Source organism: Tetrao urogallus (assembly GCF_951394365.1).
Source record: "Tetrao urogallus genome assembly, chromosome: 1".
NCBI classification, from domain to species: domain Eukaryota; kingdom Metazoa; phylum Chordata; class Aves; order Galliformes; family Phasianidae; genus Tetrao; species Tetrao urogallus.
Window position 1 is genome coordinate 82,645,407 of NC_136813.1, and position 27,472 is coordinate 82,672,878.

General features: G+C 43.0%; 1 protein-coding gene across 1 annotated transcript in view; it reads left to right on the plus strand.

The window, feature by feature from the left end:
- Positions 1-27,124, plus strand: part of TSPAN7 (tetraspanin 7) — a gene marked incomplete at both ends in the record, with an annotated part of 93,241 nt that extends 66,117 nt beyond the window's left edge. The window contains 6 exons of the mRNA XM_079549103.1: positions 10,337-10,525; positions 12,706-12,780; positions 14,768-14,863; positions 16,034-16,189; positions 20,484-20,567; positions 27,056-27,124. Coding sequence (XP_079405229.1) covers positions 10,337-10,525; positions 12,706-12,780; positions 14,768-14,863; positions 16,034-16,189; positions 20,484-20,567; positions 27,056-27,124 — 669 coding nt within the window. The remainder of the gene's footprint in view (positions 1-10,336; positions 10,526-12,705; positions 12,781-14,767; positions 14,864-16,033; positions 16,190-20,483; positions 20,568-27,055) is intronic.
- Positions 27,125-27,472: the final 348 nt, after the last annotated feature.

Consider the following 27,472-nt stretch of genomic DNA (forward strand, 5'->3'; position numbering starts at 1 on the left):
TGACATCTATGCTGTGTTTCAGAGGTGTGTATGTGATTTGTTTGTAGGCAGATACTGATTTTAAGGACTGTGCATTCTGAAAATGTACAGTAACACTTTATCACAAATGGCTGCTTCTTTAAGTCTTAGAAGTTAAGAATTGTGAGTACACGGTGTCCATTTGCTGTGCAGGCTTTGGAGGAACTGACAAATTGGAATTTCATCAGCCTTCTTCCTCCTCCTTTTTTTGCTGTTAGGAAGGTGCGACTGGAGAGAATACCATTTGTTATTAAATGCAGAGGAGTGCAGAAAGCATCTGCACACCACAGTTTGTGGGAATGCCTTCCTGTTTGGATTCAAGGCTGATATTTCCTTCCCTTCCCTAAAAAAGTATACGAGTCTTAAAAAGCACTGCTTCTGACTTTGGCTTTGGTTTCTTTAGTAGGAATGGCATGCGGAAAACAATTACAAATGACAAACAGAACAGTATGAAAAACTGCTGTGTAGGTGCTAAGAGAGAGCATTGGACCTTGACTGGGACAAACACAGGTTATTTTGGAGTGGTACAAACCATGATTTGGTCCTCCTTTGCCTTGTTTGGTTGTCTTCTTTGCTTTCTTGGATGCATTGCTACCTGACTTTGGGAGAGGCAGTAGCCAAGGTGTGGGTGAGAGCAAATGCAGATAGCTATAGAGAACATTGCTTTTGATGAGCTGAATTGGGTACACTGAAATGAGAACGCTTGCTTTCTCATGATGACTCATTTGAGCTGAACTGCAACGTGGTGAGGGTGCACTATGTGTGCCTCTTTCTCAAACAGTCCTGTATGCACCAGATACGTTTTATACAGCACAGTGCCAGAAAGAGCTGCAAAGAAAACATGGGTTGTACAAAGGGAGAGAAGGAAGGATGAGAAGTCTTCAGGAGAAAAGAAATACAGCCTTTCAGGAAGGAAAGGGTGTACAGAAAGAATGACACTTCTCCAACACTTGTAAGAACGATTAGGAGAATGTAAATAATCAGTGGTTTCAATAAAATGGGATCAGTACATTAGGGGTTTAGCTGCAATAATAAAATCCTTTTTAAACTTTAAACAAAGTACTTACCAGATCACTTTGCGTGCTCCCAAGCTGATTTTTCATGGCTTGAACTGCAATGCAGGCTGCAGCTGACGACTGCCTTGGCAGAGGAGCCCTGGCACTGAGCAGATGGAGGCTGCTTGCCCCCCCCTTCTCTCACAGGTTCCAGCCAATCTGAGTTTATAGCAGACCCCCTGCTCTCCACTTGCGCCATTGCCCAGCAGCCCCCCTCCCCTCCATGAAGGGACACAAGCTGCCCACTCAACATCTTCTGCAGGCAGTGACCCTAGGACAAGGGGGAATAGCCTCAAGTTGTGCCAGGGGAGGTTCAGGTTGGATATTAGGAAACAATTCTTCTCCAAAAGAGTGGTGAGGCAGTGGCACAGGCTGCCCAGGGAGGTGGTGGAGTCACCGTCCCTGGAGGTGTTCAGGAGCCGTGTGGATGTGGCACTGAGGGACGTGGGCAGTGGGCATGGTGTGATGGGCTGCTGGTTGGACTAGATGTTCTTAGAGGTCTTTTCCAACCTTAACGATTCTGTGACTGTGAGTCTACCTTCTTCACCCTAGTGGAGATTCCCAGCCTTTGGAGAAGCATCTCTAGGCTGTGTGTGCCTTCTTCTCAGATCTTTGTGCTGTGAGGGGTGCCTCATAAACCTGTGGTCTGCTACGTGAAAAATCCTTTTCCTGCTCGACTGTTTGCAAATTTAGGAGCTTGAAACTTCTGGCCTTGGTCCCAGCAGCGCGACCTTGAATTTGCAACTACTGAATTTTATCATACATCTATTATCGCCCATTTCTGAGATGTATGTCTGAATGCAAAGTTGTTCCAGGAGAGATTCATTCCAGTGCTGTTGTATGCTGTGATTAATGAGCTTGTTAATGAGTTTTTAATTCAAGTTTTCTTATTGCTAAATTTTAGCTTTGTAAGGACAGTAGATAAACAATCTGATAGATCTGCTTTGCCTCCAGTCTCCTCAGCCAGAAAAGAAAGCAATCGCTGTAGTTCTCATGCTGCTATGGATATCATTACTGCCTCTTGTTACATTTGGGAGGAAGCTGTGTGGGACTTCTGCAGCCCTAATTACAAATATTCAATTGGCATACAGGCAGCAGCAGACTAGTACCTGGTTAGGGATGGAATGGGACCTATACTGCCCTGCATCTGCCCGAGAGTATCCATGAGCCCAGCAGGCCTGGCTGCTGCTGTTGTTCTCTGGGCACATTGCTGAGGATGGTGCAACAAGAGGCCCTTTTCCACATCCGGACGTTGCACATGTTTGAATGAATGCAGCAAATGAAAAAGAAAAAAGAAAAAAAGGCCAGACTGCTGGATTGTAGTCATGGCCCCAGCTCTCAAGCTCTGAAGTAGTGTTCTCGTCCACCCGTTGCTGCCTTGCCAAAGAGGGGTGGAAAGCGTTATGAGAGCAACATATCTGGACAGAAGTCATCTCTGATTATACAGGCCCAGGGACTGGTCCGGAGGTGGGATGCAATCCTTTCCATTCCTACAATACAAGGAATTATTCTGATGGTTTCCCTGTGCACGCTGTGCCTTTTGGCGCACACCACAGTCCTGCTCTGTTACAGAGGCACTACGTTGTGGTGGGTTTAGTGACCACTGAAATACTATGAATCTGGTTATCAGTCATGGATGGTAGGAATGGGCCCTCTATTGAGAAAAGGATATTCAGAAGATAAATCAAGGAAGGAGCCGCTTAACTGCAGATGGGGTTTTGGCCGTGCAAAGCAGTGCAGCATGTGCAGAGCAACCTGTAGGTGTGCTGGCCAGAGCCCTGCTGCAAAGATGCTGCCTTACTGTTGCATGAGGTCTAAACCATAAAATACACACACACTACACTCTTTGTTAGTGCTTCATCCCACAGAAAATGGAATTACTCAGATTATCTTCCCCCAGTGAATTAGAGGAGCATTGGCCTCTTCTCTGGGTGTCAAGAATATCCCTCTGGGGGAGTTAGGGATATGGACACACTCTATTTCCTATAGGGTCAGTGGTGAGCAGTCTGACCAGTTGTGTTCTGTGTGATCACCTACTGGTCACTTTGATGGCTATTTGAGAGTTGTTATTTTACTTCTTTTCCATAATATGGGTAGCAGCCCTGCCCACAGCAAAGAGGTTGGGATTGAATGACCTTTGAGGTCCCTTTGAATCCAAACCATTCTATGATTCTTAATATTTTAAAACTAGATTTACGTTTTCAGCTCTGAGGATATGAGAGCTGCAGCAACTCATGACAAGCATTCATGCACTTGCAGTAGCATCTCAGCAAGAAAGAGCAGTGAAGCTCACAAATATTTTTGAGAAAGAACTAAGAGTTAAGTCTGCACAGAGGAAGCAGGTTGTTAAGTTTGACGTTAGCATATCTAATCAAAATCTGTATGTCAGGGCAAACTTATGGCTGTCTGCTGACCCGAATGCTGTAGCTTGCTCCTGCTGGTATTCCTGACTGTTTCTGCAGGGAGGGTACGGACCAGTAGTTTTAATAAACAGGAATCACACTTGAGTATGAACAGTGAGAGCTGTGCTAGGTAATCTGTTTTGTGACAGCAGCTGGTACTAGATGGATGCTCAGCAGTGTGGATCATAATTCAAAGAGATTGCTGGGGCAGAGGGACAAGCCAGGAGTTGCTGGACTTCCTGCCCACTAAGCAGCAGGAGGCAACTGGGAGCTCAAAGATCTGGGCAAAACAGGCAGTGGATTGCAGAGAGGGACAAAATGTAACAAATTCAGGTTGCGGCATTCTTCTTCGCATCCTTTGGGATGGATTTCTTTAGAAAGGCATTGTTAAGGGGGAAGCTGTCAGAAAAAGAGAGGAAGGAGAGGGACAAGCCTGAGTTAGAAAAGATGGGAGACACTAGATTTAAAAAATTTTTTTTAAAAGTTCTGACTGAAACATTTGTTTCATCGGGTTTTTCTTAGCAGCTTCATTTTTTTGTGGAAATACTGGGCTATAATTTTAATAATTGCACCTTTGGTGGTGGTTTTGTGTTGCTGTTTTCTGTCAGTGTGCATCCTTTATTTTTTCCCAAAGCAGACAGAAAGCCATGAAAGAGTTGCCTTCTTCCAAAGACACAGCTTTCTTTTATTTCCAGCACCGGTCAGTACTGTGCAAAAGGTAATTGAGGTAGGTCTGTAAGGTGCAGTGAAGATGCCCAGATATGAGGACAGAACATTCAGCTGTGTGGCTGGCTTACGTGCATCTCTACATTGCTGCCTTTGCTCCTGCCTCTGAAGAGCTCACACTGACGCTCCAAGGAAGATTTACGTCTGGTTTAGTCCCCTGCTGCCTGATGAGAGCCCAGTGAGGGAAGCAAAGATTCAAAGCCAGCCACTCTTCTTGCTCGGCAGGCTGCAAAGCAAGAACATTTTGAATGTGATCCTTCACTTATTTTGGGAAACTCATAAAATTTTCAGAGGTAGGCCAGTTATTTTTAAGCCTTTCCAGACATGCTTTTAGCGCAAAGTATGCTCTGGATGCTGTCAAGGTCGACCATTTCTTTGTGACAGTTTCCCTCCCTTGGGGAAATATCTGGTAGATGTAATTAGCTGTGTGCCTTGGTCCTCTCTCATTTCCTCACAGCCTGCCTCACAACCAGTCACTAGGCCTTTCAGCTTCAGCCAAGATGGATCACATGAATTCTTGTCTGCCTTGCCATGGCTTTGTACATTTGATGTACAGACATTCTCTAACCTGTTTGAGAAGATTGCATCAGAATAGTTCTGAGACAGAATACCTCTACTGTGGTACAAGGAGGCTGGTGGTTGGAAATCAAGTAGCTGACATGGGTATTTTTCCATTAACCTCTTTTCTGCTGCTTTGGATCTCTTTTTAAGTTGCACACATTTTGCATTCCTTTACCGAGGGTGTGAATATGAAATAAAATAAAATTTAAAAAAAAATGCCAACAATGAGATCTCGATTTATGAAGCTCACCTCCTGTTTCTTGTTTCTGTGGATAAAGAACTAATCCAGAGAAATGCTGAACTCTCTCAAATGCTTTGAAGTCAGTAGGGCTTGTTGCGTGCTCGGCATCAATGAGTATTGGGTACCAAGTCTTATTTTGCCAGAGCTTAGGAAGCAAAATAGCTGACATCTGTAATGAACAGGAGGACATGAATTATGTAGACAAATAAACTAGCAATTACTGCTGCACATTTATCTTCACCTCTGTAAATGATAAACTTTAATGTTCCATATGGAAGCCCTGTGTATAAATTAGTTTCTCTGCATTTGGGGCTGTTGAAATCTCTGTGGATGTGAGATGGAGTTCCTTTTATATCTCCTATCTCAGTTTGAGGCAGCAGCTCCCTCTATGCCATGCTGCAAATGCTCTGTGAGATTTTGGGTGTGAAGAAAGCAGACTTCATTAGGATGCTGTGTGCATCCCACTTGAAGGAGTATACAGTGTTTTCCTGAGTAATTCTGATGGAATTAAAGATAGAGTACTTTCAGAAGTTATTCTCTGATTCTCTTCTCTTATTTATGTATTTCTTCCCCGTTACCCAGGGGAAGAGGGAGTTGATAGTTTAATCTTCATCCTGATACTATTAAAATAAGTAATTCCTAGGCATTTTTGTATTGTGCCTCATTGAGAAACTGGATGTGTTCAGTCTTACTTCTGATTTCAGAAATACATAGCATTATCAAATTATCATTCTCTCCTTAGCTTTTATAAAGCTGCAGCATATTCTTGTATAACAGCTATTGGCCATGTCTTTGTCTGCATGTCTCCTAGAAGGATAAGGTTTATTGGACAAGTGAAGTTACACCTAGCATTTAGTTCGGTTGTATGTCTGCCTGACTGAAGCATGCTAGCATTTTCACCCTATCCAGTCAGCTCCAGGATTGGAGACAGTAAGGACCATGACATTGAGAACATCCATACTAACTCTGAAGGAAGGCAAATGAACTAGAAAGCTCGCTTTTTACTATCAGTTTTAAACTAAAATAGAGGAGGTTAGATGTTGGGCAGAAATCCTGTACTTAAATGATAGTGAGGCGCTGGCACAGCTGCCCAGAGAAGCTGTGGTGCCCCATCCCTGGAGGCGCTCAAGGCCAGGTTGGATGGGGCCCTGGGCAGCCTGAGCTGGTGGGGGGCAGCCCTGCCCACAGCAGGGGTTGGGGTGGGTGGGCTTTGAGCTCCCTTCCAACCCAAACTGTTCTGTGATTCTATGAAAATCAGTGGCTGGTGAAATGTATCAGTGATTATATGCTTAAGATGAAGCAGAGCAAGATGCTTTGGTGGTCTCTGTGTTGTCCTACTGACAAAGCCCAGTTTGTTCAAATGCTGAATAAGAGTATCTATACGTAGAGACATTAACTGTAAAGCAGCAGGAGATGATTTAGATTGAAACACTCCATGGGTACTTCATTTCAGTGGAGTTTTTCTTGGAAAATGACCAGGTTGCCTACCTGCTTCATTTCCTGCCATCTAGTCGGTCAAGGGTTTCCGAGCTGTGTTTGCCAAGCCTGAGTTCAGGAGCAATGAAGTGTGAGACTTTCTAGCTCTAAACAATACAATTTCTAGTTGTGTGTAGTCTTTATAATCTTTGCCTTGCTTGGATATATGTTTGATTTTTTTTTCTCCTATAAAATGGTTGACTTAATGATGGGCAGTCCTGGTGATGTTGTATTGAATGCTGCATCTCAAGTTTCCATGCTGAAGAAAAATGAGTCTTAGGGCTTCTGCAGTAGTGAATTTTTGTAAGGCCCTACAAGGCATAATCTATCTTCAAAGAAATCCAGGATGAAATATCTTCTTAATAATGTTTAAGACTGGAGAAATAGCACAGAAAAGAACCAAAAATTGCATAGTGGTTTCTTACTCCTTTTTAGATCCTGAAGCACTGGGGGACGTGATTACTAGGCATGGTGGTGATGGGTTTATGGTTGGATTAGATGATCTTAGAGATCTTTTCTAACCTTAATGATTCTATGATTCTATGCAGGCATGGACTGCTATGGTTTAAACCTTGTCACCATGTCACAACCAGGGCCACATAAGTAAAATCTGAGGCCTAGTGACACAGCTTGGGCCCTTCATGCCTCCCCTAGGCCATGGGAGTCCCAGTCTACCAAAGGACAGCTGCTGACCTTTCTCTCACAGTTCCTAATGTTTGGTCAAGATCTTCCCTATTGGCTCTTTTTAGAGGCAAATCTTTTTTGTTTTGTTTTGGTTTGTTTGTTTGTTTGTTTTCTTTCCAGTGCTTGTTTGAATGTGCCTCTCCAGATTGCTGGTCTGGGGCTCTGCAGTGTCTTCTGTGCCTGCTGTAGAGCTCGGGTCTGGTTGTGCTTTGAGACAACATGGCTTTGTATTAGCAGGGACACTGTGCCATTTCCAGGACAAATCTTAATTCCTAGTAAGGAAGGCCAAATTTTGCTGCTGCTCTCCTGCCCTATCTGTGCCAGCTTTTGCAGATGCTTATTTGTAATGTAGCTGTGGACTGTGATCCGTGGCTCAGGCAGGCTCTAAAAGGCTTTCAGCAACTCTCCTGTGTCTGCTAGGAGAGCTGAAGTATCTCCAGGGGATGACATGTTAATGTTAACATGTTAATGTACATGTTAATGTACATGTTAATATGCATGTATGTGCTGCCATTTATCTTGGTGATTTGCTGATGTCTTTTCAAAGAAAGAAATATGTACATGCACATACATGAGAAAGGCTCAGTATTCCAAATGAAAACATACATTTTTCCCCCGTGAAATCCAATGTTTTCTAGCATATATTTCTATAGAAAGTCTGATTTCATAATGAGCAGAGCCTTGGGAAGAGTAGGGATAGCTCTGAGCACCCTCGCAACATTCTGAGGTCTAGTGACTAAAATGTAACAGAGCATTCCAAGGTGTAATGTTTTTTTCCTCAAAGAGCAGAGAAGTCTGAAATCTGAATAGCCATTCACCACTGGTGTTTCAGATTTGCTGAGGATAGGTGGCCCTTGGTAGCTTTCGAGTGACAGAAGGAAGCTGCCATCTTTCACCTGGATTTCAAAATGCTTCAGATACCGTAACTGCTCAAGATCCTCGTGAAGCAGATGGCGTTACCTGTTTCACTGTGCTTTGATGGAAGCACATTAAACCTTATGCCTCTTCCATTGAAAAGTGTGAATGGAAGGAAAGGGAGTGGGGAAGATGAGGGAAATGAGGGAGAGGCTGTGCACTGCAGGAGGTACTTTAAGTTTACTTTCAGACCTTTCGTTGTGAACGTCCCCACTGCCTTTAAAGAAAGCAGACCTGAAAACCAAAGAGGCAGCCGGTACATAGATTATGTGATGGGACAGAGAGGTTGAGATGAAAAGTATATCTCAAAAATAAGGAAATGAAGTTTGCCTTTGGGTGGAAGTGGGCATTAGTCTGCCACTCATGCTCCATTAAATAAAGGCCATTAAAAGATCTGCAGGGAAATCTTCTGTTTTTCCCTCTTTATGAGTGCAGCCTGAGGGGCATCTGCAGTCCTTCTCTATGGAAACTTCCCATCTCTCTGCACAGTGACAGATTTGCTGCGATTTTAGCCCTCACCACCAGCTGCAAGATTTCTTTTCACCAGCACTCTATTAAGAAACAAAATGGGGATGAGCCACCAACAGACTTCGCTGTTTCTTCCCCAAGTCTTTCCATGTCATAAACTGGAGAGGAACCCTTGAGATACAGGGAAACCAGACTCTTAAAATGCGCAGTAAAGGGTTATAATTGTTTCAAATAGTGGAGCATAAATGCTTTTTATTGTAAGACCAGAGTTCTCTTTCCAGTGTGAAGCCGCTTGTTTGTTTTGGCAGCAAAGGCCACTTTTACTGCTCCCTAGGGGTTATGGTAAAACTTTCAGCAGCTCAGCTCAGGCACAGAAACCAGCCCTTTGTCCAACCAGAGGCAAGAAACCAAGTTGTGCTCTTTGGATTTCAGAATCCCTTGCAGTTCACTTCCTGGCTGAGTAAGGACTGAGAGCTTTTTATGATGCTGCACTGAGAGATGAACAGGAGTTGGATCTACTCTTACTCTCCTGTGGGCAAGAGAGCCGAAGTCTTTGCTAGTCTAGAGGTGTGGCAGAAATACCAGCACCTGCTTTGGCAGGTCAGGGGCTAAGGGATGTTTAGGGAAACAGCAGGAATTGGTGGGTTTCTCCAGCAGTGCTGCACCCTGCTGTGCTCTGGGCAGGGAGCCAGACAGGGACATTTCTTTTCCTACAACTCAGAGGTGAGCTGGGGAGGAATACAAGGATCTAAAAAGAGTTAAAATTACCAGATGAGATTATTTTCTCTGTGTTATAAAAAGAAGTGTATGTTAATTTGATTTTCTCTGCCTGCCCTCCAATCCTTTGGTTTCACTTTAAGCTACTCTTTGACCTCAAGGATAGCAGTGGCACTTCCTTCTGCTCTATGCCCCAACTCCCTCCATTATCTCCATCCCTACCACTGTCCAGGGAGCTCCACTGGGGATTGCCTTAATGCTTTTAACTTAATTTAAATATATATATGTATATATATATTCTTGTTAGCAATACATTACCACTGGGTTTCCAGGGTGTGAATATCTAATTCACACCTCAGGTAAGAGGCTGGCTGTTCCCAGGAACCCACACTTAGGGGGAAGATTCTGCTTCACTTGGGGTCTCACTTGCTGAGCAGGGGGAGTGGGAAAAGCTCAGCTTCCAGAGCCACACACTATAAGGGATGCTGTGTTTCTAGAGCTAGGTGCTTGAGCTTTAACAAGGCCAGGTTGAATGGGGCCCTGGGTAGCCTGCTCTAGTGAGTGGCATCCCTGCCTGTGGCTGGGGAGTTAGTACTGGGTGAGCTTTGAGGTCCCTTCCAATCCATACCATTCTGTGGTTCTCTGAAAAAGGGCAGGATTTGTAGAAGCAAATTTGGTGGTTGTTCAGTTTTTGTGGCAAAGCTCAAGTATGGGCGGTTGCTGGCTTTTGGTAAGATAGATGGATTTGAGCACCTTTCTTGGCATGCTGTAGAACAGAGAGCCTGTTCCTATCCAGAGTGGGGCTACCAGCAAGCTCTCTATTCTCCCTTGGCAATCATGAGCCTTGCAGTGATTAGCCCTAGGTGTCTGACCTCTGTTTGTGGCCTTAATATAACATCTGCAGATACTGGAAATAGTCCATCCCTTTTTCTGTCCGTCCCTTTGAAGTTAGTAAAAGTCCTGAGGTCTTCTACTAACAGAACAGCACCGATGAGTCTCTTCAGGATCACTGTGTACTGAATTTGGATGTCTTCACTGATAGCTCCTGACGGCTTTCTCCTCTTGCTTTGCAGATCACAGGAGTTATCCTTCTTGCAGTCGGCGTCTGGGGCAAGCTCACTCTAGGCACGTACATCTCTCTCATTGCGGAGAACTCCACCAATGCCCCCTATGTGCTCATTGGGACGGGTACCACAATCATTGTCTTCGGGCTTTTCGGTTGCTTTGCCACTTGTCGTGGCAGCCCATGGATGCTGAAACTGGTAAGTGTGTTGAAGTGCCAAAGTGCAGAAAAAGGGTTTTGTCAATACATTATGATTTCTTGCTCCTACCCCAAGCTTCACCAGATGTTAACATGTTTTTTTAGGCACAGAATCTAGATTTTATGGATCTTAATGTTCAACACATGTTTCTTTTGGATAAAGAAGTGAAAAAAAATACCTGCCAAAGCTAGTTGTTGATTGAGTATGAATGAATTTTGCTACTGCACGGCATGCAGGCTCGTGTGTGGCTGAGAGCAAGGGTAAAGTGCCACTGATGAATTACTCCGTGACCAATTCTATGGCCGTTCTGTATTTATGTGAGCCAGACAGGTGTATTTACAGTCTTAAAAATGTTCACAGCACCATAAATGTGAAATGCATTTGAAATATAGATTAAGGGGGTCTTTTTAATACTCTGGTGTGAAATCTACAGAAAAATATTTGATACTTTCTAAATGCATGCCAGCCTTGCTTTTTTTTCCTAACATTCACTTGAATAAAATATGTCAACCCCAGAAAACAAAGCTCTGTACTGTATGTTTTTCCAAAAAGCACTGTGGAACGGAGCTACTCAAAGCAGAGGTACAGCAGTCATCGCTCAGTCCAGTTTAACCTCTCTCATTATGTTTCTCTGAGTTTTCCAGTTCACTTTAAAATGCAAAGTTACTAGTAGTTAAACAAATCTGTATCATAGATTGTGTATTTTAGGAATATTCAGGAGCAAAATCTTACATATGTACATATGTAGTCATTTGTTGGGTAGAAATACCACTTGTGAAACACTGACATGATAGAAAAGCACTTGACAGTAAACTCATCTGCTGCCAAAGTATTTTGAGGCCAATTTCCTAAGAAGATGAGCTGATTCTCCCCTTAAAAAGGGCTTTGTAAAAGGAGTTAATTTGCTAAGGTGGTGGCACAGTGGGGCATAAGCATGAGCTGCAGACTTACAGCGGGTATGTGCACCTATATCTGATGCTGTTGAAGATGCACTACTGTTTCTGGCTGGTGATGTGTTGTCAGGGTGTGTGTATAGGCTTGTCAGTTATTGCAGTCCAGATGTGAAAGAAATGAAGAGTGAAAGAAGATAAAAGTCCATAGGAAATCAGGCTCTGCTGGTTGCTCCATAAGTCATGTAACTTGTTTAAAGGTATGTCCTCTAACTTAGCGTGGCATGGTGCTGTTCCAAGCAGATCATTCTATTTTCATTGTGCACATGAGAAATACTTCAAAACCTTATTTCTTTGCCTGAAAACAGATAGTGATGTGACAGCAGCATTAGTTGTGGAGAGTGATTTTTCTTGTTCTGTCTCTACATTTGTCGTCCCTTCTCCAGCAACCTTCAATTAAAATTAAATTTCCTTCTTTCCATCAAATCCTTTTAGGACTGAATTTAATTTGTTTCCTTTTTAGAGTAACTGTTGAGTATTTAGAACATGTTTCAAAAAGTCATTTTCCCACAAGAAGATTAAGACCCAACTTCACGTTTTACCACCTCACTTTGCATTTATTTCTTCGCTTTTTTTTTTGAATATTTTTGGCCTGCATGTATCTTTCATAGTTTGTGAGAGGAGCTATACTGAAAGCTACTGTTCTCAAGGTTTATTTAGCTCTGAATCCAAATGCTGCTCAAATTCAAACATGGGCTTTGGTTCAGCAAAATGTTAGGGGCATCTGTCTGGCATTCCCATGAGAATGTTTCTAGTGAAGTCAGTCAGTTCATTCTTTTGAGAAACTTCAGGAGTCAGGCTAGAAATCCCAATCTAGCAGCAAGAGATGGATAAACGTGAGCCAAAACATCTGGAGAAGCTTATTTACTTTATCAGAGGGCCATACAAACAAAAAGGGACTGTTTGTATTCCCTACTGCAAGATCAAAACCCTAGTGACTTGTGATCCATCTCTGGAATGTGTGTTTTAATTTATATGAAAACGCTGAGAAATACGGGAACAGAAAGGTCAGAAGAGCTAGTAATTGGAAAGTGCATGTAATTTGTGAGTTGCATAAATACATGCTACATATTCGTGCAGTAGCCTATGTATTGCCTTCAAATAAACTTTGTTAACATCTTTAAATGGTATCAAGAGCAGAAATTGTAGATTAAACTCTGTGATGAACAGTATTTGTGCTGGAAGAAAAGCCTGTCACACTCTGACTTCTCATGCCTCCTTTCTTTTCAGTACGCCATGTTCTTGTCCCTGGTGTTCCTGGCTGAGCTAGTGGCTGGCATTTCAGGGTTTGTGTTTCGCCACGAGGTAGGTGGAAATGTGCTGAGGTTGCATGTGGCAGTGCCTCCCTGGGCACGAGCTGCTGAGAAGTGCTCTGGAGCATGGACAATTTGTAGGTGGCTGAGTTCAGCAGCTCCGTATGCATCTCCAGGGATGTGGCTGATGTTCAACAATAACGTGTACAGCCCTTAAAAATGATGCGATTCCAAATGAAGGGATTTAGCCAAAGCTCTCAGCCTCAGCTGTGTGGTATTTACTCTGGAGCTATCGGTTTTTGTGTGTCCATCACGTAAGATCTTCTTTACTCTTTTGCGTATGCTGAAAACTGCAAAACAGATTAAATACTTTTCTTAAACACAGCTTCTTCAGCCAGGCAAGCACTTGTTTATATAAGGCACAGAGTACTTTTGCATCAGAGCATGTTTGATGTTTCATAAATCTTTTTTTTTTTTTTTTTTTTTAGGGAGGAGGTGGAATAGGGTAGTATTTCTATACTGGGAATAGGGAGAGATTAGAAGTAGCATGAGATAGGAAACTGGGACAGGAAGAAGCTTTAAAAAACCATGATTTGTAGTAGCACTTCTGCTTCATCCACTGTAATCAGGTCTATCTCTGGTTTTAAGTCCATGAAACTATATGCAATTAATGCTGAACCAGAACGAAACCCCAGAGACCTTCGTAGTCTCCTCTCTTTGTTATTAGTTTTTTCAGTCTCCTCTTTTGACATGAGAATTTCCTTAGTATGGATTCATCTGGTTCCTTACAAGTGGTGGGTGGCTTTTTATTTGATCTTGAAAGTCCTGTCCATCTGCTCAAGGTTGCCATTTTATCTGGCCTTGGCAGCCTTGGTGTGTGACACTGCTGCTCCTCCTTGGCAGAGGCAGTTTCTTGTGAAGGTCACCACAGCGTGGGTTGACCAAATCATCTCCTACCTGTCCCCTTTACCGCCCCGCTGGAAGCACCTTTTGCAGTGATGTACCTTGCCCTGAGGGATCTCAATTTCACCATGTGTGCTAGAGATGTTCTCCAGGTACTTGGTGCCCTCCTAGTTTCTTAGGATGTGCTAAGTAAGAATGATGGCTTCGTATCTTCTTCTGTCCAGGGGCAGTAGGCTGTGGCCTGTAACCCCCCTGCATGGGCCATGTCCTGGGACTGTGGCATCATAGTCACTGCTACATGCTGTGTCAAGGAACTCCAGCTCTCATCACATACACCTGAGCAAAGAGATTCACACAACCTCTTTAAAACTCAGTGCTGAAGCAAAGCATTTGGGGAAAAAAGCAACAAAAGATATCTTTCTCATAGGTTAAGTCCTTTTATCACCCCCTTTTAGACACCTGGCAGGCTTGACTTCCCGGGGTGCCTGCAGCCGATGGTGGTACATCCACCTGCTTCCTCTCCACATCTTCCTAGTGTTTCATAAGGGACGTCCCTGGTTAACCACTAACAGTTCTTGTCTGCTTTCAGTGGTCAGATTTTTGCACATTCCTTGGTTGCTGGTTAGCTTGAAAAGGAAAGAAAATCCTTGAAACCAATGATTTTCTCTTGATCTGGGGGAAAAAAAAAAGATTAAAACCTTAACTGGGTAGTATGCCAAGGATCTGTGATCCTGAAGCATCTACTTTGAACTGTGATTTGTGGAGCCATCCTTTTGCTGTCCGCTTTTGCTCCTAGAGAGCTGTGGTTCAACTGAACCAGTACATACAAGCCCCAAACATCCCCAAAACTTCTTTACATTAACACCCAAACCATCAGTATTCTGTTTTTAAAATTAAAGCAGTTTGCTGGGGTAGTGTTCCTTGAATATACCCCTCTTGGAAAATACCATCAGTAGACTCCTGGCAGTAAAGAAGGACCTCCACCATCTCTGAAAGCATTCTTTAAAAAGAGTTTGAAGGGCTACCTCAGTTTGCCTTTTTAGGTTTAAAAATGTGTTTGTTTCCTGCAATTAGTGCTCAGATGTTACGCCTTTCATTTTTCACTGGTGGTGGTTTTTTCTTCCTCGCCTTCTTAGATCAAGGATACCTTCCTTAGGACATACACTGAAGCAATCCAGAATTACAACAAGAATGATGAGCGGAGCCATGCAGTGGATAATGTACAAGAAAGTGTAAGTCTGAAATTGGATATTAAAAATGAATAAAGAGAGACAAAGCATACTTTCACATTCAATCACAGAACATGAAGTGCCAACGTCTCAATCTGCAAGCTGTATTTTGCAAGCAAAATTCAACCTTTAAGGTTTGGTCTTGCTTCGCTTTTCTGACTATAGCCCTGCCTGTTTGTGTGTCTGGTTTTTTACTATATGAAATTAGGCTTGTGTATGCTTGAGATGACATGCTGCTCTGGCAAAGTTAATGGGAACTTTACCATATGCACCAGTGAAACTAGGTTTTGCCCTGAGCGTCTACCAGTTGTAGAATAGTTGCCTCACAAAGCATGCCCTATTTTGTTTAGGAGATTTGCTGGATGCCATGCCTAAGGCATCAGGAAATACTAAATGTCAATATTTCAAAAACAATATTGCAACAGCACCATACTGATGTACTCTTAATGCTGTTGTTTTGTCAAATTGATTGCAATTACTTCTAATCTTGTGCCTGGCTGATGTTAGAAAACATATACCAGTGGGATGGAAACTTTTTACAATTGATTCAGATAAACTGATGTGAGCCCAAATTAGAGAGTGGCAAAAATCGAAATAAAAAGTATTGCATCTGACATGCTTGTACAAGATTGCTAAATTTTAATGAGCTCAGTACAAACTGCCCAATGAAGATGAGACCTGTACTGTTTGACCCCAGATCCTGAACTACATTTAGGAGACAGTTTTTTCTTTAAGAGTGGTGGGCACTGGGCAGCCCTTATTCTTCAGGGAATCTGTCATTAGGATTATAAAACATTGTAGATCTGAGCTGGATCAGATTTTTTTTTTATTATCTAGTATCCTGCATCATTCATCAACTGCAGCTGTTTCGTTCACAAAGCACAATGAATGGCTGGCAGAGGAGAGCGATGAATTAACAGAAGAAACTGAGTGTATTTTTTCCAAAAAAGAAAGCAGATGTAGCTACTGATAGGTACTTATGGGTGGGATGTAAAAAGGGTATAAGGCTCTGATTATTCTTGTTTAGCAGCAGAAATCAAGTAAGTATAAAATTGAGGAAAGTGGGAGATGATTTTCAAGAAAGTTTGAAGTAAGATTTCAATATCCACTTTGTCATTGTTTGTTTGTTTGTTTGTTTGTTTGTTTGTTAAACCTACCTCTTTTTTCCCACAGCTGAGCTGCTGTGGCATTCAGAGCTATACCAACTGGAGCACCAGCCCTTACTTCTTCAAACATGGCATCCCTACAAGCTGTTGCATGAACTCCAGTGACTGCAATACTCAGGATCTGCGCAATATGACCGTGGCTGCCACTAAAGTAAACCAGAAGGTACTAGAAATGTTGTGCCAGTGGAAAATGTTATGAAAGTATCTAGTATGTCAGTGGAGCATACGGCTACTTGTAATGGCATTTCATTTCACGTGGGTGTTGATAAGAATGTGTATTGGGGTGGAGTGATGGTAACGAGGGGCTTTGCCTCACTCTTGCTTTCAAATTCCTTAATCTGACCTTTCTCAAATGTCTGGTTGCAGTGACATTTCTGATAAGAAGGAAATTTGTTCCCCTTCCTTGTAACACTGATTCGAGTACTGCACTGCACACAGAAGCAATGCTGACCATGCCAAGAGTGCATGCAGCACGTGTTTGCCATTAAGAGCAGGGTCTGTCACTGCTTCTCTGCACTCTGCTGCTGAATGCTGTGCTTTTCTGTAGTGAGGTGGAGGGAAGGATAGGTTTTATTCCTGCTTGTGTTCCAGTAGAAATATCAGTCATAGGGCATAACTATGGGAAAGCAGAACAGGAGTAGGAAATCAGGTTAGGAAAACAGGGAGGAAAGGAGTAACTGGGAAATAAAGACACAGGGAAGGGAAGAGTAATGGGCAAACAATGCAGCACATATAGCAGACGCAGCACTGGAGAGATACAACTCAAGTTTTACCCTGAAGTACTGCTGCATCATCAATTCTTTCTATGCAAAATTTGCAAGAGGCAACAGACAGTTTATTGATAAAATGAAGTGTTTGTAGCCTATTTACCAAGCTAAGTTGTGGCGTACCTCACTTTGACTTAAGGATTATTTTCTTTGCTATTTTTGTTTTCAGAGCTGAATACACAAAAGAAGGGAAAAAGAAGAAATTAGGGAAAATGGAGAAAATAGACATGCCTTTCTGTTTTCTGTTTCTGTCTTTTTCACTTCAGTCACTGTGGATCAAAAAGTTGGAATGGTGGCTGAGCAAGCCTGCAACATCTTTCTTTGAAAAGCAGTCAAGTGGACAACATTTTCTAGCATATATTAACAAAGGGATAGAAGAGGATTGTTTCCCAATGACTTTTTCTCTTCTGAACAGTTTATTTTCTGTAATAGTTTAGTGAGAGCCACTTGTTGCAGATGTACTTGGAGCAGTAGCGACATCCATCTGTTATGAAACTCACAGTAGTCGCCAGCAAAGTAAAGTAATGCTGCTGGGTTGCATAAGATATATATATATATATAGAATATAAAGGATGATCAAGGCCATTCATTTTCACTTTGTGAACTTGTAGTGACTTTCTGTTTTCATCAAAGTGGAAAAATGGTGAGAGGCAGGATAAAGGTGGATCAGGAAAGCATTCTGGTGTGTATGCATCCTCGGAAGGTGTCCTGTCCTCTAACGGGGGGTCCTGTTTGGGACGGCCACATGCTTTGACCCTTTCCAGGCTGCATGACTATGCAGGTGCCATTTCGTTTTCACTGCCAAGTGTAGTGTTGCACTGAGGACTTTCTGTCCATTTGTGAGTTCTCTTGGCAAAGGTCACCCACAGATTTTGTAAGGAGCAGCTGATGAATGAACTTGTGTTAGTCCAGTGCTAGTGAGTCACTTCTAGCCACGCTTACTCCTCAGCTTGTGTCTTCTGTCTAATGCCCAGGTCACCCAATAGAACTGTTGATTCCTCAGTTGGAAAGTCCTGTGACTTCTGAAAAACTGTGTCCAATTTTCTGAGGTAGACATTTGTATTCAGAAGTTGTAAAGATTTCTACTTAGCATCTGTCAGATCTTGGAGTTGTCCTTAGTGCTCGAACAAGGTGAGATGTGAAAGGGGCACGAAAAATAAGAAGGAATTTGTGAGAAAAGGTTGTGTGGCCTCCTGGTTTCACTTCAGATAAGAATCAAAAGCCATTCCCTCTGGCACTTTGCTCTGTGTGTTTTGAAGAAAAGTGAAAATGCATGTTTTCCTCACTGCAGAAGATCCTTGTTACTGTTCCTATGAAAAAGTATAAAAATACAGATTTTTGGTGGATCCTGCAAAATGATCAGTAGGACAAGCTCTATTTGATGAGGTAATCAAGTTACTAGTAGTTTATGAGAAATAATGATAAGCTATCCAAGAGGATTAACTAAAGATCAAACTGAAGGACTAGAAGAAAACACTCTCAGATTTTCTTTGCCAACACTGCCACTGACTTGCTTAGTGACTTTAGGTATATCATTTAGTCTGCCAGTTTCTTCATCTAAGGTGGGACTAACACCTAGTTTTAAAAGCTGTAATTAAGATTAACTTGTAGTGCTCTTAATCTTCAGAGTTTCTTACCAACAAATCTCAGGAACTATTTCTCTCTAAAATCTTAATAAAGGAAAAGATGGATGTTGTCAAGAATACTTGCTAGATTGTAACTTATGTCCTCTGAATCAGCGTCCAGATGCATGCACACAGCTTCACATGCATTTGTACTGCATATGCATCTCTTGAGTGCTTCTTGCACTCTTCCTCACATGCACTGTAAGAACTGAGCAATTAGTTGTACTTATGCAATGCACTTCAGGAAACAGAATACTGTGATTTGGAAAAACAGTCTTCAGATGGGGAGAGTGATGACACCTATCTCTCTTGCATGTGTTTTTAAGGAGACCTTCTGATGCCTTCGAATTACCATTGCTGTTAGGTGTTGCATCTCTCAAAGGTTGTTGAACAGAAGAGATTTCAGGCAAGCTAGGAGAACATGAAAGATCTGGTTGAGAAATCTAATCTTGTTTCATAATATGTAGAACACACACAGAGCTATAGTTGCTTGATATGTTAAATATACAGACTTGAATTTAACATAGTGTACAGTGTTGTAAGACATAATTAATCTGTATGCGTAAACATTTCACAACTGAATAATGGCTGTGCTGGTCCTTGGTTAGTAGTGGTTATTAGGTTTACCACTTCATTACTCCCAGGATTAAACAAAATGTCTTCTGATATTACAGAAGAGGTTAGAGAAATGATATCTTTTAGGCCGTGAATGGCCTGTCTGCAACAGATGACACTGTCCTTTCCTTCTAGCTGTTATTTCTTTCAAACGGTATAGAGTTGGATGCTGCTCCATATCTTGCCTGGTCTCTATGACAGATGAAGGCAAGCAGAATGCCTCACTTGACACCTGAAGCATGTTTGTATTAAACATCTGGAATATTAGGAGATCAGCTTTGTTTACTCATTTTGACACCTCTGAAATAACAGGGAGAGTTCCTTGAGTGTTTGCAAAAGTAGTGTGTGTGTGGATAGAGGGCAAATGGCAGAGATGCATATCCAGCAGGACTGGAGGCCAAACTGGGAAAGGGAACTCACACTTATTTCTGTCATTTCCATCTTCTGACAAAGTGGATAAAGTTCTAACATTAAATGCAATGCCTTGGGACTGACTTTATGCTGAGAGTGCTGTTGATCTTTTGGGTAATGGTGGCAGAAGGGCTGAGAGATGGCTCTGTATTGTGTGGGCAGGTGGTTTAGTAATGAAAGAAAAAAAGATTCCTTTAGGGACCACAGACTAGGGAAACTAATTTCAAAGTTTTTTGTTTCTTTGTTTGTTTTAAGGAACAGTAGGCAAGTGGAGAAACTCACATAAAGTCAGTGTAATGATGGGGACATCTCAAAATAGCCTGTCCCAGAGAAGGGCAGCTACATGTATGAATTTTTTGGTATGTGCTGTGAACTGAGAGTTATGAGGGAGCAGGTCAGCTGGTGCAGTCAGGGTTTGAGCCAGAGATATAAAATCGGATTTGGGGAGCTGGACAGATTATTGTATGTCCTAGAGCAAACAGACAAGGAAGCTTCATACAAATGTTTGATGACTTCATTAGATGGTTTAGAGATGGTTTGGATGCTGCTCCATATCATGCCCTGGTCTCTCTGACAGATGATGGCAAGTAGAATGCCTCACTTGACACATGAAGCATGCTTGTATTAAACATCTGGAATATTAGGAGATCAACTTTGTTTACTCATCTTTGACACCTATATTGTATTATAATATTACTATATGTTGTTACTGCTATGGTTTCAGATCAAAGCTATATTGATGTTTATTCAATCAATGCAAACTGCAGTTCCTTTAATAAGACCTATAAAAATGAGTGCAGCGTAACATTTAGCTTTCAAAAATATTCCAATGCAGTTTTTTGGTAAAAAGAGCCATTTTTGTCACATCATTTTGTTCCATCATTCATTCAGAAATCCTATTAAATGAAAAGGTGACTTTGTTGGAAACAGCAGCAAAAAATATCATCTAACCCAAGAACATCTGAAATGAGGTGTGTGTGTATGCATGCATGCGTGCCAGGGAAGATCTGTACAAGGAATGATGATGTTTGTTTTCCAGGGCTGTTACGATTTGGTGACCAGTTTTATGGAGACAAATATGGGAATTATAGCTGGAGTTGCTTTTGGAATTGCATTCTCACAGGTAAGTGCATGAATGCTTCCTTCCCCCACTTTTTTCCCCCCCCCTCTCTCTTTATCCTGACTTCAAGGAAGGAGGGATTATGTAAGGGACTGAACTCAGCATGCTCGTTAGTCCTGAGGTCATCTGTTCATTGATTTTCTTTTTTTCAACTTAAATGAAGTTTCTCCTTGGGAATATCAGTTACGGTAGAGCTAATGACTAGCTCAAGGAAAACAACTTGTCCCTTCACTGGGTCAAATAGAGGTTAACCCAATAAAACATTGGCTTAAATGGAGCATAAACAGCAAAGAAGACAAATAGCTTGTCCATTGTTTGGATAAGCTTCTATCTTCTAAGCACTCTTACTGTTTTTTAAAGGAGTGAAGAATACAAATAAGGCATTTCAGGCCTCCCCAGCCTGAAGAAGGGGAAAAAGAGCCTGGAAGAGATGCTGGGTTTGGTGATTGATTTTTTTTTTCCTTGTAGCTGCGAGCTCTTGGAACAGAAATCTGCCAAAACCAGGTTATTAAACCAGCTCCTTGCCTACACCAAAATATATATTTGGCATATGAAGGATAAGAGGAGAGCTAAAGAAGTTTTTACTTGTCCCTAGTATCCAAACTGTCTTTTCCTAGCCATGAGTTGGGGAAACTGGAAGGCTTGTCTCAGAATCATTTAATCAAGAAGTGGCAGGAAAACACCTACATCTTTCAGCAAGTCCTATGCTCCTTTATGCTCATCATTTCGTGTGTGATGGCAAGGACTTTCTTGGAGATGGGCAAGATTGAGAGGGGTGGATATACCAGCAGTGAGAAACTGCTTTCAGAACGTTGCAGTAAACTGTGTGACAATGTATGTGATGTCCAAGCCAGTTACTTAGGAGAGGCAGGCTGCCTTCTCTCGTGGATATTATGTGGTATGACTGCAAGTGCCATATTCAAAAATTGTTGTGCAACTTCTACTTGCCTCATTCACACGGCATTAACGATCTGTTTCCTGAGGCAACGCTGGAAGTGTATCTGTTGAATGATTCAGGTTTATCCAGTGCATGAAAAAAATGAACTGCTGCGACACATCATTTGACTTCTTAAAACTCATGAATTCAGTTTGCAAGATGTAAATTTACACTGTGCTGCACTAAAATAAGTGATTTTCCACTGCTGCTACAGGTGATGGGCAAGTGAATTAATGCAGGGGATGTAGTTGCTCTCTTGCCCTTGCTGCCCCATATGGTCATCCTGCGCTTGGCTGCACGGTGCTTTAGTCAGAGCTCTCTGGGGCTTAATTTGCTCAGCAGTTACTGTGGTTCTTCAGAGTTAGTGTTCCCAAACCCTGTAGAAAAAGACCACCGTGTCCTCTTGGTCAACATATGCTCTAGGTAACCGTGAAAATGCATGGGCTCAGACCTGTTGCTGGCTCTACATTGGGCATATCTGGAAACCTGATTCCTTCTTGCTTTGAAGGAGTAGTATTGGGCGTGAGAGGCCCCACACTTTGCCTTACATCCTGTTTTGTATGAGTATAAAACTTGGTTTGCCAAGTCCATCTCAAATTCTCCAAAAAAATAGAATAAGTAGAACTGTTTGAGTAATTCATATGCTGCTGGGGCGAGTTCCTCAATCAGGACTGATGTCATGTGAAACACTTTAATCAGTCTACCACACATAGGATAGACAAATAAACATCTTTTCTTGTCCGAAAGTTGCTTGCAGCTGAGAGAGAGATTGTAGGAAGAGTTGGGCTGGAATTGTTAGTATTCTGGGATGTGTCGAGATGCTTAGTCTGGGTCATCCATTGTCTGTGAATTTGACATGGGAAGGCAATGCTGCAGCAAGGGCAGGCAACGTATATAGTGCTTGGTCCCCAAAACCAAGGAGGCTTTTGGCCTAAGGGAAGATGAGCCCCAGTGCTGCAGGCAGCACAGCAGGGAGTGCTCTTTGCTGCTGTGTCTCCAAGTGAAACCCAAAGTGTGTCTGGATGTGGTGTTGGCAGGTCGCCCTGCCTAATGGCAATGTGAGCCTTGCTACCAGCTGGGATGTCACTGCCTTCCCTAAACACAAGCTCTGGCACGCTGAGGAGATATCCCAGGGTGCGAAAGGTCTGCTCAGGGTGTTTGTGAATGTGTGAAAAGGAGAAGAGAGGTGCTACAGGGGAGAAAAATGCTCTCCTGGTGTGTGAAAAATAGAAGGCGGACAGTTGTCATTTACTGACTAACCCATTTTGCTGGACCTGATTAGGAATGGTGTTTACAAATTGCTTTCAGGTTAACCCTGGCTGGCAGTGATGCCAGGCAGTGTTCCAGCTGTAGGCGGGGTTTCGCTCTTCCTACTGAGAATAGTTTTAATCTAAATAAAAGCGAAATTAGATCGTGTAGCTCTTCTACAGCAAAGCATGCTCCAGGGGCCTTTCCTTCAGATGATTTGTTAGCTGGTGAGGTTGACTAACATGAAGAATGTGCTGATTCTCCAAAACAGGGAAAGCTGATGTAACAGCATTACACATCTTGCAGGCTTGGCACGGATCTCCCAGTCAGAGTCAGAGTTTTAAAAAAATCTGCTGTGTTGCTGACATTGTCTGCATGCTCAGAAGCAGGCACTGCTTCTTGGGTTTGAAATAATAATAATAAAACACCATTTGATTGTTTTCACAATCAGATGCGAAAGCTTATTCCCAGCTGGAATAATTTCAGGTTAGCAGGTGCTCTTCAGAGCAGCAAAATGATTGCTCTGTTCTGCCCAACAGAGAATAAAAGAATGCAAGCGAGATAGATGATGAAGAGCTTTTTCCTAGAGAAAACTACAGTGCAGGGTGAAAGAGAGAGGGTTTGTCACAGGGGTTATGGACTGCGTTTGCTTTAGGGTCACTGAGTAGGAAACTGTCAGTGTGCTGTTGGGGCCACATTCTTCCCTTCTCTACTGAAGGATTGGAATCCAGGTGCTGTCCATATGCTCGAAATCAGACACTGAGCATGTATGTACAGCTCCCATCTGTAAACTAGTTCTCATGTGGCTTCAGTCCCTCTGTGCAGTGCAGAACCCGCCTGCCCTCTCACATGTGGGTATCTCTACTGATTGTGGACACAGTTCTGGCACAGGCATCATCCACCTCGTCTAATTCAACTCCTGCCTAATATATGGAAGCTGATACTTGGCTTGGTCCTGGCACAGCCCCCAGAGAGCCGTATTGCCCCTTTTGCAAGGGCTGGGGAGCTGGACCTGCATCGGGATCCAATGTGTGACTTGAAATCTGACATAGGACTAAGTTTGCTGCTTCTGAAGACCAACTGCTGTGAATCAAGTGTGGAAATATGACCTGTGCCAAGGATGTATCAGTGCACAGGAGGCTGACTTGGGTACGATGGCATGGAAAACATCATGTCTTCTAAAACAGAGGTAGGGACCTTGGTTGCTTGAAACTCTGCAGATTGAGAATATGGCAAGGTAAATCATTGAACTACATACACTATTATTCCTGATGGATAAAATAAGTCATTTTAGGTTACCCAGTACCCATTTACCCAGATGAATTCACCATTACTTCAACATATGTGTATTCGTAGACTTCATTGTGGCTCCAATGAATGAGAAATGGTGAAAATGCCGAGAACCAAAATAAAGAAGAAATTCAAATTACACTTCAGTTTCTCTTCAGTATAATGAGATATAAATATGCCCTGCAGGACAGCTTTCACTGTTAATTCCTGTGAAAGACAGTCTTTGTGTGTGTGAAAAGAGATAAGATTGCTAGGAAGTTGTTGTGGATAGATTTCAGTGATCACATCTAACGTATGTCTAAGATTAGTCCTACATACCATGGGGAAATGAAAAATGCATGTACTGCATTGTGCTTCCTAGAATGAACTTTGGCCAATAGGATGGTTGTAAAGAAGATATGCCTGAGGGGTGTTGGTTTTCCATTGCTCTACCCCAAAGAATTTGTCCACGTTTTCAAGTTTCCTGTGGCAAGACCAGAGGTATCAGAGTGAACCCTCTGGTTTTCATTTAGTATTTCAGGAGTCAAAGCTCATCTTAGAAGAGAGGGGAGGAAAAAGTGAGAAAGAAGACACACCTTGTAAAATACACTTTTATGTGTTCAAAGTAATTCTAAGATATTTCTTACAGCTCTGCTGTGTCCTAGCGATAGCTCAGAGTGCCTTATGAAATCAATGTATGCAATAGCTTGATATGCACACTATTGTTTTGAAATACAGAAGTTGAATATTATGGTACTGTAGCCACTTCAGTGCATAAACCAGCATAAATAATCAGGGCCAAGAGTTAAAGAGCAGACCAGAGATCAGAAAGACATTTGTGCATTCATGCGTAACCTGTCATCTTACAAGTCACTTGCTTACACCAAAACATGATCATGAGCTTGCAAGTGCTGTGAATCTTTGCCAGCTACATACTAGAGAGTTGCAGCCTGCATGAAAGAGAAGAATCAGTGATTGAGGTTAGCTGGGGAAGGTCTTCTGCAGCAAGCTTTTCAGACTGCAAACATGGGATCGAGTACAACAAAACCACCTCTGGGTCAGTTGCTGGATAATGTTGCGAAGAGTAGGTGTAGGATCTACCAGCAGCTTAGTATTACTGGTTTCCAGCTGAATTTTCTGTCAGTCTGACCACCGTGCCTATTATACTGCTGTCCTTTGGAGGACAGCCAGACCTTCTCTGGCCTTCCCCAAATCTTTTGAGTGTAAATGACACCAAGGTCCGTCACCAAAAGGGACACTCTGTGTCACACTGTGTGCAACAACAACAAATTGTTGGCGTCACTGGTCACAGGCAAGCCTTGAGCACTCTAGCTACCAAGTTTTCTGCAGGAGCATCTGTCTAAAGACATGAAGCAGAAAAGGCAACAACGTGGCTAAAATGTCTTCTTGCTATCAAGTGAGATTTTCAAAGCTGTGGAGGGTTTTTGGCACCCACATCTCTCTCAGCATCTGTGAAAATATAGCCCCCCAAACCTAGTAGCTGAGATTTGTATTGGAGGCTGTTCAGGAACCTGTGACCCAAGACCAGTTATAACCAAAGCCATATCATCCTTGTTACTTGGTGCCGAAATTGGTGTTTGCGTGTTGGATGGAGCTGGTAGAGATTCAGGCTGATGACTCCATGCCCTTTGGAGGTGCCTAGCATAGTCATGGCGGGATGTGATCTGACACCCACCACTTGTGCCATGCTGCTCCTGGGGCGGTTGTGCTGGCTGGAAATCAGGCAGTCTCTGAAATAGGAAAGAGAGTGGTAGCAGCAAATTTCCAGCTGGTGAAGTTTGGCTTGACCAGAGATATGAGGTCTTAGGGGCATAAAGCAGTTTATCTGGATGGGTGGTAGCACAGCGTGGCCTCACTCTGGGCTTATGCCAGCTCAGCTGCGACATGTGTTGAGTCACTCAGCTGTGCAAGACTCCTGCAGCAGAGTCTGCCTTCTTGAGCACAAGCCAGTCCCAAAAAAGCTAGCTGGGAGCTGGAGCAGCTGGGACGCCCCAAGCGTTAGCAAGAGCCACTGCAGCTGGTTGGAGCAAGGTCAAGGAGAGGCTGATACTCCCACAGAGGCAGCCCCCTCGCCTCGCCCTGTGGCTGGTGATGAACTGTGACAATCTGGATATGCTCATGAGTTAATTAATTGACCAGTCCAAATGAGAAAAATGAGGCTGAATTATGTATAGCGCATTAACGCTGTTAGCATATGGAAGAAACGCTAACAAATTGTAATAGGCAAAACGTTAAAATGACTGAGAGTTTATTGAAGGGTGGAGACGAGGGATCTGTTTTCAATAATCTGAGTTATATCCAGGGGAATAATGAAAGGCTTGTTGGTTTTTTTTTTTCCTTAATTTCCAGATTTATAGTGTTCATTTATCGAGTGCTGCATCATTTGTAAAGAAAGCATAAATGCCCGGGGGGGTCAGAAACTGAGTGGAGTGGATGAGTGAAATGCAGCCAGGCAGCAGCCCATCAGGTATCCTGCCTGTGCTGGGCTGGCAGTGGCAGCGAGATGGAAAAGTAGTAAAATATGTGCTATCAAACAAAGAGGCTCTGATAATCACAGAATCACAGAATCGTAGGGGTTGGAAGGGACCTCCAGAGATCATCGAGTCCAACCCCCCTGCCAAAGCAGGTTCCCTACAGCAGGTCGCACAGGTAGGCATCCAGGCAGGTCTTGAACATCTCCAGAGAAGGAGACTCCACCACCACCAGTGAGGTGACGGAGCACTGGAACAGGCTGCCACCACTGTAAAGAAGTTCCTGCGCACATTTGTGCAGAACTTCCTGTGCTGCAGTTTCCAGCCGTTTCCCCTTGTCCTGTCTCCACTCACCACTGAAAAGAGCCCTGATCAAGAGGAAGATCCCATGAGGAAGGACAAGAAATTTTAATGCTATTTCTCCGATCAGAGGACAGGGGATAAGTTCTGTTGTGGGCACCAGAAGGTGAAGTCTCTGCTTACCACAGCCTCTCCTTTGCTCTGCATTCACTCAACCTAACTTCTTCCGTTCTTGTTTGAAACAGTTGATTGGGATGCTGCTGGCGTGCTGCCTGTCCCGGTTTATTACTGCTAACCAGTACGAGATGGTGTAACAAGGTGAGCCTTTCCTCCTTCTATTAAAGGTAGTGGACAAGTGACATAACAATCAAGATTTTAGTCTTCCCATGTGATTTCTTGCTTTGTGTTTTTCATTCCAGCGTTCTGTCTGGTTGAAAAAGAAAGGGGGGCAGAGAAGGAGGGGGGAGGGAGGATGTACGATTGACTGTCTTGCCGCTTCAGCTTCCTTCTTGAACAGAGAGTGCACAATAGCTGCTGCCGGCACCCAAACCGACCCACCTCTTGTCTTTTGTCCCTTCATCCAGTCTTTCAGAAGCGTGAAGCCCAGCGCCTGTCCCGAGATCAGGAACTGCAGCGTTCAAGGAAGACTGACACGAATGTTA